Source organism: Geospiza fortis, unplaced genomic scaffold (genome assembly GCF_000277835.1).
Source record: "Geospiza fortis unplaced genomic scaffold, GeoFor_1.0 scaffold172, whole genome shotgun sequence".
NCBI lineage: Eukaryota > Metazoa > Chordata > Aves > Passeriformes > Thraupidae > Geospiza > Geospiza fortis.
The window spans coordinates 3,961,381-3,973,638 of NW_005054309.1; the positions used below are offsets into that span (position 1 = coordinate 3,961,381).

At 42.2% G+C, this 12,258-nt stretch overlaps 1 protein-coding gene across 1 annotated transcript; it reads left to right on the forward strand.

The window, feature by feature from the left end:
- Window positions 1-4,472: 4,472 nt before the first annotated feature.
- On the forward strand, window positions 4,473-11,120 carry AHSG (alpha 2-HS glycoprotein). Its single transcript, XM_005418995.1, has 7 exons — window positions 4,473-4,740; window positions 6,074-6,184; window positions 7,326-7,410; window positions 8,230-8,393; window positions 8,678-8,791; window positions 9,579-9,659; window positions 10,498-11,120. The coding sequence occupies exons 1-7, from the start codon at window positions 4,537-4,539 to the stop codon at window positions 10,771-10,773; spliced, it is 1,035 nt and encodes a 344-aa protein (XP_005419052.1). The 5' UTR covers window positions 4,473-4,536; the 3' UTR covers window positions 10,774-11,120.
- Window positions 11,121-12,258: the final 1,138 nt, after the last annotated feature.

A 12,258-nucleotide genomic window follows, 5' to 3' on the forward strand; every position in this document is an offset into this window, starting at 1 on the left:
TTGAGGTTTTTCTCAGACCTCTATGGGTTTTCACACACTTTATTTTTCAATGCTGATTATACTGTCATTTAAGGGAGCAATATGCTGCCTTGACAAGACTGGTGACTTTAACTTTCTGACATTTTCCCTGCAGACATTTTCTTGACTTGGCGTGCAGGTTTCTGAGTAGGTGATGGCTATATAGAAGACAGCCCTGATGTTCCAATATCTTGTGAACTCGATGATCCAAAAGTAATGTACTTAATCAAGTGTAAAGCAAAAGGTGATTAAGTTTTTCAGTACTGTACAATGCCTGACTGCTCAGAAATGCATCTTTTGATGTGGTACAGAGAATTGGACCAGTTCTGTCTGCTTTACCAAAAAATGTCGGTTTAGTAATCTGAAAAGAGAGCCTCAGAAATCCCCACAAGTGTTTAACTTTGATCTGAAGCTTTAAAAAGATGATATTTATCTGTTTGCTTGGTTAATTTGCTTGAATTTTAAGCTCAGGAAGGTGTCAATTTGACATCTAGGAAAGTGGCTCTTTGCTTTTTTTCCAAATGAATTTGAGCAGGGGCAGCAAATTTCCAATCATCGCGAGTTGTTCCAAGCACCCAACCAAAAAAAAAGAGAGAAAGCAAAAAAGAAAACCATCAACTTACCTTTCCATTGTGGTTTATATGAATTATTAAGAACTGAGATTCAGTGGAGCCTCAATTTTTGAGCATAGAATCAATACTATATTTTATATAACAAGGGCAGTAAACCCAGCTTGTTCTGCTTCCATTGCAGTGAAGCCTTGTCAAGTCTCTCAGGCAACCTAATTCACCAGGGCCAAAGCCTCACACCACCGATGTGAAAGGTGGATTGAGGTGGGGTGAAAACTGCTGAAGAGCTGGGCCTGGAGGTGCTGATCATGGCACAAAGTTGAGATGGAGGCCAGTAAGCTGCCGTGCCCCACAGGGGTAATACTGGGATCCAGTCCTGTTTAACACCAGCAGTGATCTGGATGATGAGCAAAACTGGGAGAAGTGACTGGGATGCCACAGGGTTGTGCTGTCATTGAGAGGGACAATAGCAGGCTGCAGAACTGGCTGACAAGAACCTCACAAAGTTCAGAGAGAAGTCTGAAATCCTGCCCCAGGGCAGCACAGGTAGGAAAATATGCTAGAAAGCACCACCTAGCTGGAAAGCAGCTTGGCAGGATAGGACCTGGGGGTCCTGGCAGGTACTGAGCTGAGCCAATGATGTTCCCTTGCTGCACAGTACCCTGAGCTGCACTGGGCAAAGCACTGCCAGCGGTTTTAGGGAGGTGATCCTTCCCCTGCATTCAGCACTGGTGAGGTCACACCTGGTTTCTGTGTCCAGTTCTGGGCTCCTGACAGGGAGACATGCTGGAGACAGTGTGGCAAAAGGCCACAAAGGTAACTAAAGTACTGGAGCATCTCCTGTGAGGAAATGCTGAGAGCTGGGACTACCTGGCACAGAGAAGGCTTGGAAGGGCTTAACGGGTGTAAATACCAAAAAAGAGGGTGCAAAGGGGTGGAGCAAGGCTCTTGTCAGTGATATTCTGTGACAGGACCAGGGGCAATGAGCACAGACTAAAATAGAAGGTTCTGTCTGAACATCAGGAAACACACCTGACTGTGAGGTGACCAAGCATGGGCACAGGTTGCCCAGGGAGGTTGTGGAGTCTCCTTTCTTGGAGATAATCAAAGGCCACCTGGACATGGTTCTGGGTGACTGTTTCAAGGTGGCCCTCCCTACTTGTGCAGTGGGGTTGCACAAGGTGACCACTCAATGTCCTTTCTAAAGTCAACCCATCTGTGTTACTGCTATTCTGTGAAAGACTTGTTCACTTCAGTGGGGTTGAGATGTCACCTTCTGTGCAGGAGCCCATGGCATTCAGGTCACTTGTACTGTAAGAACTATTTGCAGCCACTACTGCAAATACAGGACAATGTGTTACTATGTCTCAGGCATGAAAGAGAGAGAATAGATCTGCCTGGGTTCAGTGAGGAGTTATCTCTGCAATTATTGCCTCTTCAGTGAGGGGGCTGTAAAAAGGACAGTCGTGATGGGCCACAGGCCTGCAGGGAGCTGACACCAGCAATCCCACCTTCAGAGGGAATAATTACACAGATGTGTGTCAGTCTGTACCCAAAATGTGAAAGGCTCCTTTGTCATATTACCTGTACCCAAACTACCTGATTGTATTTTTAAACTCCTTTCCCAAACATAAAAACCAAACACAAATTTCCTCCCACATATCACAAGTCACCCCGAACTGCCAACATTCCACATTGCACTGAGCATTAATAATCATGTGGGCACATTTCTCATCCTCTGTATGCCCCCAAAGAAAGTTCACAAAGTCACCAAGAGGGGAAGGGCTTGAGTAAGCCTATAGAGAAACTAAGGAGAGGTATAGCAGGCTTCAAAGTATTTCCTTTTTGTCCTGCTTGGTAAATGGAATACGGAATGTGACTCACAATGAAGAGGGAAGAAAGAAGATAATAAATCCTGTTTGCTATTTGAGGTTTTAAGTTGTTCTTTGAAACTGGAACCTGGAGTTGACTGAACTGGGTTATACATTACATTTAGGAATATGCAGAGCTTGACTGCAGAAATGTTATACATCCTACAGTATTTGCAATTCTAAGTAGAAAAGATGTAACCTAAGAAACTGTGTAATGACCACACAAAATTAAGAAATAATATTTTAAGTCCTTCACTGGGATAATTATATGTCACTTAGGTGAAAAACAATTTCAATCTGCACCTGATGGAAGTTCACCTCACTGTTTCAGACCAAAAAAAAGAAAAGGGGAATTAAAGGATTTACAGGTTAGAAACTGAACTGTGCATTAACAGTAAAGAGTAAAATACTATATTTCTAAATAAATTTGCTGTAATTCAAAAGATGCCCACAAGGAACACTTAAAGTGTGTTTTTGGGACACCAAACCTTCATTCTTTAATTGTTGCAGGCCAAACTCAGGAAAAAAAATGATCATCCACACAACAGAACAAATGCCAAAAAAACCTCTGCTTCAAGTAATGGAGAAGAAACAAATAATGTTCAGACCAATTTTTTAATGTGAGAGAGAGAAAAATTCTTTCTCCATGAATCTCTTCAATTTGCAAATCCTAGCATCCATAACACACCTCATGCCACACAACTGAAGCAAATAATCCAATCTGTTCAGCCACTTCCCATTCTCCTTCTTTATCACGTAATCTGTCCAACTGAACCATTGCTATTTATAGTGTTTCCTGTACTCACAGATTCTAGGAGAGAGAGGAATGACTCAAGACTGCTTCTTTTCCCAAAACTTTTAGCCTCTCTCACAATATCATGTAAGCTGAAGAGAAATACTTATTATCTAAAGTAAAAAAAAAAAAAAACCCAACTTCTAACTATGCCAAAGTCCTTCTATTCATCTCAAATCTGCAGCTAGTTCCTCAACTCTAAAAATGACAACAGAGATTCAGATGTGTTAAAGTCAAAAGGGACCTTTACTGTTCTGATCACTGCCCTAGCATGGATTGTAGAAACCTGCTCTGAAACCCCTGCAGGAAAACAATTTCTATAGATTGAGCCAGACTGTCTAGATAGAATCTATCTAGCCAAAGTCATCTTAAATTAAACATTGTAAATGCTGGACACATCATAGATGCTTTATTCTGCTACATAGATTATTTTTTTATCCCGTTACTCTTTTGTAAATATGTACACTATGAATGTAAATATAAGATAGGATCCAGCATTCCTAAGCATTTAAGCAGCTAATTTTCCTCTATATCCTCCTTAAAACACTTTGTGCTCTTTAGGATCTTCTGCCAAATCCTCAAATCTGTACAACATATTCCAGAAACATTCCTACAAGATGCCTGCTTTGCAAAATAAAACTCCAAGAACTATTGGACATATTCAGATTATTCAGAGAAAGAAAGAGCTGATGCAAAGGATTTAGGAACCATGCCTCATTTCCTATTCCAAATAAATTCAGTAGCAAAAGTTGCTATTCAATTACATTTGCTGTTGAATGTGATCCTTAGAGCTACTTAAAATTCCATTTTCTAAATTATCATGCTACTGATCTCACAATTTAGATTGGTGTCTGGTGAGATTTGGGCCCCAACAGAATGTCCTGTTTACAAGAAAGCTAAATTAGCACTAGCATCTCTACACATTTAACAGAACGGATCCCATTCCTCTTACATGGACAGTATTTGGTTGGTAGAAGTGTCTAAAAATTGTGTTACATTTTTGCTGACGCTTTCTTCTTAAGCTGTTTTAGCAGACTTCGCAATATCCTACCTGATAAAATTTACTTTGGCCAAAATTAATCAGTCAGCTTGATGTCCTAACATTTACTTTTCTCTTTTGTTGTTTGCAATGCTTCTTGGAACTGGGACAAATATCAGGCGTGTGCTCATGTAAATCTGAGGTATGTGCTATATAAATGAGGCCTCAGCTCTCGCTACCTGGCTACCATCTGAGCTGTATTCTTAGATCTCTATTTCTGAAAGGGATCAGTTTTCCTCAGGTGCCATGAAGGCACTAGTAGCTTTAATACTGCTTGTTCAGCTTCCAATTCACAAAGCTGTACCAGCAGCTCCCCCTGCTCCCTTGGGCTGTGATGACCCAGAATCTGAAGCAGCAGCTGAAGTTGCTGTGAATTATATTAATGGCCACAGTCATCATGGATACAAGTTTGCCTTGAACAGAATCGAGGATATCCGCGTGGTACCCCAGGTAAGTGAGGAGCTTGCAGGCAGAACACTTGCTCACCTGGGGATGCTTGGAAATCACCAAGGGCCTGCAAGGGCTGTATCCTCACATGGGGAAATCAGCATGGCTCTGTCGATTTAAATGGGGCAAGGACACCTGGTAGCAGTGGAGAATCCAGGTCACTGGAATGTATCTCTCTAAGAGCAGAACAGAGGGGGAGGGAGAAATGTTCAGACGTTTTTGTACAGTGCTAGAAAGAGCTCAGGTTACAAACGCAGCACGTTTGCTAGGGCAGATCATCCCTGGCGCTGATTTGTAAGCCCAGTAGCTAATCTGGAGAAAAAGTGGATAATCTTTGAGATGCAGGTAATTACTTATTGGCTAAACACATACCTATCAAAACTCCATGCTATTTGTGATGTTGTAGTAGACATTAATTTTACCTAATGTCCCATTGAGCTGCCAAGGAGTCTAAATGGAAATTACCGTGGCTTATTTTCCCATAGATCTATTGCTATCAACGAAGGCATCTAGAAAGGCCATAGAAAAGGTCACAAATACAATGTATGTGCCAATTCAGAACCTTTGATTCTCTTAAAACATGGAAAATAGTCCCATGAGTGAAAACAAAACATGAGTCATAGACATGAGTGAAACTCCATGGCTGTTTTCTACTTGTTATGAAAGAGAAGATACCAAAAGATAAGTTTAGAAAAGACTACAACAGACATAAATGAGATTAGAAGTGTGTCCAGAGTTACCCATACAAAAACACTGGTGACACTGCTTTGCTCACATTAATGCTTTAATACTAAAATGACTTAATTGGTTTAAATGGAATCACTCTCGACTCGATCAGAATCAGTCTTGGACCCAGAGAACCCAAGGAACTGTGTCCTATGTTACAGATGTAAAGGAACTGGTACAATTCAGTGTAATTCCAATGGACTAAACAAGACAGGTCAATGCTCACTGGTGTTTGTTTGGTATCTGGTTATAGAAACATGAAGTTTTTTCATTGGAAAGCTGTTGATTTTTTTAAAATTACCCAACAAAATAAAATTAAGTTAACTTAAGAGAACTGACTCACTTCATACAAGCTTGACTTTGCCAAATTTATGAGCCTGTTCCTTATTAGCTGGAATAAACTCAGTGTGATTATCTTGACTTACTCCAGATTTGGAGTCCTGTTCTTTTATGAAGTTAAAAGTAAGGACCTTTTCATTTACTCTGGTGTATACCTGGAGCTACCCATGATAGTCAGCAACAGAGGAAGTGCAGCCCCAGGGAAGAAATCTGGTGATGTTTTGTGAAGAAATTACATCAATTCCAATGGTTTATTTTTTTTTCCTTTCAGGGGCCAAATAATGACATCATATTTCTTGAACTTGACTTACTGGAGACCACGTGCCCTATTCTCAGCCCTACACCTCTTGAAAATTGCACAGTGAGGAGCTTTGCAGAACATGTGAGTATCTGAACATTACCAGCTGGGTCCAAAGGTGCATGTTCAGTATGTTGATGCCAAAGGCCAGGCTATCACCAGATTCCCAAGCAAATGTCATATCCCTGTAACAGCCTATAACCACCCAACCACTTGTAACCTCCTTGCTGACTTCACTGCCTTCATGTCGTGAAGGATTTCTCTCCTGGATTTCTTTCATGTCCTGTTATCTGAAGAGGACAGATGTCTGCCAACATAACATCCCACACACAGTCCATGAATGCCATGGGGCCTTCTACAGGGGCTCCAGATTCAGTCAGCCCAGATGTCACTGCCCCATTGCAAACCACAGACAGGGCAGGCTGTCAGTGTGTGCAAAAATCCCCTTCCCTTGGCTACATGTGGGTTGTTACCTGCTGCAGTTCCACCAAGCCTTCTCTTCCTAGTTACAGCTGCAGATGAGCTATTCCCTTCAGACAGGGCTCTGCCTTTGAAGTAATGCTCAGCTGGAATTTACTGGCCTCAGATATTTTGTTCTTATGCAAGTGTGATCCAGCTGTGAGACGCTTTCCTGACCAAAGCAGTGGAAATGTTGTCTGAGCCTGCTGTTTCTAGAACGGGGCCCAATTCACAGAGCTCACTAAATATGAATCATGATCTACCCCTGTATTCATCAGGGCTCAGATTCTATTTTCCATCAGGGGGGAGGTAACTCTAACTGTTCCCTCTTCCCAGTGACTCCAGCTTTGCCTTTGACATCTCCTCCCTGCTGGATCATGTTGCTCACACAAGGCAGCACACTCTGCTGTTACCATGGCCACTGACCAGCTGAGATTAGTGAGAACGTTATCAAAGAGCTCTGTGGAAGGTCTTAATTCATAAGTATTCATATTCTGTGCTCTATATGAGAGACAAACCTGTACTTAATGTCCACAATCTTGCTACCCTGGTACTTTTGATACTTTTGAGATCCAGATTTGGATCCAGATTCTGTAGCTCTGATCTGCCTTTTACAAAATCACAGACATCAGGACATGCCTAGCAGTGCCTTTGCCATCAGACCAATGTTGCCAGGAATGGTCAGCCAGGATCTGTTCTTTTGAATTTAGTGGCCCTTTATCAGAAAATCCAACAATGTAACCCTTTGATTTTTGTCTCTCTCTAGGCAGTTGAGGGTGACTGTGATGTTAAACTGCAGAAGGTGAATGGGATATTATCTGTACTCGCTAGCAAATGCCACTCACATGCAGGTAAAGGCTTTGTTCTGTAGATTTGAATCTAGAGGCTGGAGTATTTTTATAGCAGTGGTTACAGTTCAGTGGCTTTTCTGATTCTAAACTCCTGAATATAAATATGGCATAAAGGACAGCAGTTAATGGGTTTTCTAAATCCAGCCCTCTTTTCTGGTTTCATTCCCTTACAAACCCACAGTTTCTCTTTGCTCCTCTTTACTGTGACAACTAAGATACTGTAAGACTAACTGGGGAGCAAGTCCCAGATTTGAGTCTTTTCAGTCAACAGTTTAACCTTAAGAATTTGATTCCTTCTTGGTCTGAGTTTACTTGCACTTGTTGGTCATCAGATTCCCATTGGCAGATGCAGCTTCTTTACTAAATCCAATATTTTCAATACTGCCATGGGAAAGCAGAATGTCTATTCTGCCTGCTCAGTGTGAGATCTCTTTGCTCTGTACGAGATGTCTTCAGTACTACTGTCAAAACTGATGACTGAAATAACAAATGCAACTCCAATGAGGTAAAATATCTTCATTTTTCTACCATTCCTTGTGTGAGCTGAAGCACCTTTTCACTGCTGTCATAGAGAGGTTTCCAGAAAGAAAATTTTCTAAAAACTGAGTAAGAACATATAAAATGTGCTTCTGAAGTCCACAGAAAGATTTGAATGGCCAAGCTGTGTGACACACTGCCATCTATAGCCTGCACTGGAAAAATTCCTGCCACTTTCATTTGGGACAGGCTTTTAAACAGTGCTTTGTGTTACTGAATAGGCCTATAATGCCTTTCTAAACAATTTACAATCTGATCAAAACACGACTATTCCTCCTGCAGACTCCAGTGAAGACATTCTCAAAGTCTGCCCTGACTGTTCACTGCTGGCAAGAATGAACGACACAGAGGTGTTAGAAACTGTGTCAGCTGCACTCAATGACTACAACAGCAAAACCACTGATTCTTACCTCAGACTCCTGGAGATTGGAAGAGCCAAAATACAGGTAATTTCTACAGCTATGTCTAGCCTTTCACGTAAACATAATATTTCATCTACAGTAATTGTGCACTGCTACCTAGTTATGTTTGCAAACAGATACAATTTGCTTGCTCTAATTCGCCCTCCTGATTTGCTTTTAATTTCCCAACTATTATGTGTCATTTTAGCCACAGGATTCCCTTTCACCCCAGTGGGAGATGAAGCCACAACATTTGCCTTTTATCTTTTCTCAGCAGCTCTGCCGTTTCTGAGTGCAAAGTCAGTCAAACATTTTTCCTGTTTTATCAGTATCAGCCAGGGCACGTTGTTGTTACTGAGTTTGCTGTGGGTGCCACGAACTGCTCTGCACAAGAAGCTAAAGCCAACGTGGGGGCTTGTCAGCTGCTGCCTGAGGATCAGTCTGTGAGTATGGCAGCACATCAGCCCCAGCCTCCCCAGCTCTGAGGTGGAAAAGCAGCATCATGCTGGGATGTGCTTGCACTGGAGCAGGAATAGACCCCTGTGGGGATCAAAGTGCAAGAGATGTGTACCATCATGATATGTTTTTCAATATATCATTCTTAAAGCTATATCACACCTTTCTCTTTTCTCTGAGGTATCTGGACTGAATTCTCATGGATTTGAATACATTTGAAAAAGGTTTGAGGACCAGAGACGGAATATTTTTTATGAATAGACTATATATTATTGTTTATTCTTAAAATGAGCACCTGAGAAAATCAGGCTCTTTGTACTGGACAGTACACAGTAACATTAAAAAAAAGAAAAAAAAAATCAGACTGTTTCCCCCTCCTACAATTCCAGTGCCCTCAGTTCTGATATATATGCTCTTGAGAATTATACTGTATATTTTACCACTAAAATTCTTCTGTTTCTGATGAAACTGAGTCCTAAGCAGTTTTAGGGGGTGGGAGCTCTTTGCCTAGATTCTTATATATTCTTTTCCTCCCTCATATCCAGACATACAAAAGATCTTATTATAGAAGAACACAGGAGTTTCCCTTATTTGCTGCTTATGCATTTAAAGAGCTTTTTTTTTTAGCCCAACAGGCTAAAATGCAAGCACTTTACTGCTCAGATAAGACATGAGAACCAGTAGCCATTTCTAAATGTGCTGAAATTAAAAGTTCTGATGCAGCCTCCCTCTATTTTCTAACTATTTTCTCTTGACTATGTTCTGCTTTGCCAGAATTTTGGTTTCTGCACAGCAGTGATGGTAAAAGCTCCCTCACAAGACCTTCAGGTGGACTGCCAGTTGTATGGACATCAGGTACCAGCTCCAGATATTCCCTTGCTTTCCTGGGTATTCTAGCCTACTGGTACTGATACAAGGCATCATCTTGAGTTTACTTCTTTCACTATAGACTGCATTAGCCACCTGTGATAACTTAACTTTGTATCCTAAAATCCAAGGTAGGGTAGCTCCTGATTATCCTATGGATTTCTGTGCTGGGAATTAAGTCGTGTCAGCCATCCATGCCTGACACAATTTGCCCTCTTGACCATCTGGGAGATTCACATGTCTGTCAGGGCAAAGGGAACCAAACATTGCTCAGCTAAAGGGATGGGGCAGATAAATGTAAAACAGAAATCAGCATTGTGGGGCTGGAGGCTTTTAGTCCTTAGACATGACTGAATGCAGGGACCTTGTTCTGCACTGCTGTAGCAAGGAGAGGGAAACGTGCACTCAACCTGAGTACTCTCCAGGTATTTTAGCCCACATTGGGTCTCAGGAGGACTAGGTGGTGGTTCAATGCTTCCTATGGACAACAGCTCTTGGTAGCTCAACAGTAATTAGCTGTCTAAGAGGTATATGAAAGAGAAAATGAGACAGCTGGTCTCGAATGTTTCACCAGCTGTGCAGGTGGCCCTGAAAGATCATATAGCACAGAATTTGGTCCCAATGAATCATTGACTATAAAAAATGTGTTCTGGGTTCCTGTGCATGTGTTCCGATGCAAATCAGACTTCCTGATAGTCAGGAACATTTGAACCTGGGTTGCAGGCCTACAGCTTTTAGGAGCAGGGTACCTAGTAAGGTCTCAATTACCTGTACATCACAAGCCCCAAATCCCTGAAAACCAACATGAGCTGTTTTTCTTTTCCAGCCTGGAGTTACCTACGGTCATCCAGGTCAAGACACATCAGCAGGACTGGCACCCAGTGCTGTGGGCGTCACAAACCACAATCTTGGGCTTTTCCACAATAACCCTGTTGCATCTGAATCCAGCTCTTCAGAAATTTTGCGTTCCATGCTCTCAGCAAAATCACTAGCAAAGAGAGCAGTTGCAGAGGCTGCTCAGCATGACAAAGTACCTCGCCCTGTTGGCTTTGTGCCTCCTCCTCCTCCCTGCCCTGGGAGGATTCGCTATTTCGATATCTAGGCTGTGTTTCAGACATGCAATGCAGACAAACTGAGGGATCAGTGCAGCAGCAACACGCAGACCACAACATCGACTACAAATAGGTGAGAACACTTGAGTCTGAATGAGTTTTACCCTCCACAGGGCAGAGCCATGGTCAGAGTCTTGCAAAGGCCTGCTCCAAAATATAGATTATTACAGCATACAGCAGTAGTTTACTTTACATACAGGGATTCTCTAGTTAAAATGCAGAAAATATTGTTTCAGTGAAACTGTTGTAAGAGCTATACAACAGTTGTAGCTTTGTCATAGAAACACCACCTGAAAGGTTAGTTCACAATAAAATGTTCAAAGCTTTGCTACCTTCTATCTGTATATATTTTCATTTAGTTGTCAAGTATCTCCTTCACAGCATTATGAGTCATATTCTGGGCTTGATTTCAAAAACACTAAGCTCCTGCACTTCTCATCAGCTTCACTGGGATGTGTGGGTGCTGAGCACTGCGGAAAATCAGGTCAGTCCTCCCTTTTGATCACACACCAATAGCACTAAAGAAGTGGCAGGAAAAAAAGTACTTTTCCCTTCCATCTATAATGTTTCCTACAATGTACCTACTTTTGATATCCACCAGAAGTACCTCAAAACTTTTGGACATGGCACAAGAGCATCCATGTCTATGAAAAGAACAGAGTCAGGACACACTCACTGCTGGCAGGCTGAAAGCATCAATCCCTGCAGCCAAATACATGTGCATTGTCTGTCTGCCAGCAGACACACAGGTGCAGTACAGTCATGGGGTCCTGCATGGTCTGTGTGCACATGAGGAAATGCCAATTCAAGGGAATAAAAAATATATGACTGGCATGTATCTCATATAACAGGACCCTGACAGTGATGGCAATTTACCATTGTCCTAGCAGTCAAATCTTCCCTGAATTTCTGTCACATGTTAGAGGCAGAATCTATTCTAGGTAGAGAATTAATAAGGGGCTGGGGCCAGAAGGATCTTTACTGCCAGCCAGACTGGAATTCTGCAGGCCCTGGGGAGCCGTCTCAAAGACAGTCATGAATGTTTAACCAGGAACAGCACTTGCTACAAGATAATTATCATGCAGGCAGCAAAAAATTGCAGAACACATGTCATTTCTGAACTCTTTCAAATAACCTGTCCTGTTCTCCTAGCTACAACCATCCAGTACTCAGTAAGCAACACAACTAACACTTGCTCTTGGTGATAGTGCAACAGCTCACAGTACAGAGATGTTCTGCTCTGCTGTGCCAATGGGGAAGGGAAAAGTCATTGGCACTTGCACCAGTGCTTCAGATGGGTGTGTGAAGAAAGGAAAATCAGACTCTATAAACCACAGCCTAATGTGATGGCAGCACACTGAGGGCAAGCTCTCCTGTGAAGGTAGCTGCTCTCACATTTCAGCAAATGCTGAGTTTTGCAGGACGTGTGTTGTGGGCAATTGCACCGGCCACGGCCAGTGAGTGGCTCAGGGAGT

Coding starts and splice junctions, on each gene's coding strand:
- AHSG (XM_005418995.1), top strand. CDS start 4,537: ATGAAGGCACTAGTAGCTTTAATACTGCTTGTTCAGCTTCCAATTCAC. Junction 4,741..6,073: donor ATATCCGCGTGGTACCCCAG/GTAAGTGAGGAG, acceptor TTTTCCTTTCAG/GGGCCAAATAATGACATCAT. Junction 9,660..10,497: donor GCCAGTTGTATGGACATCAG/GTACCAGCTCCA, acceptor TTTCTTTTCCAG/CCTGGAGTTACCTACGGTCA.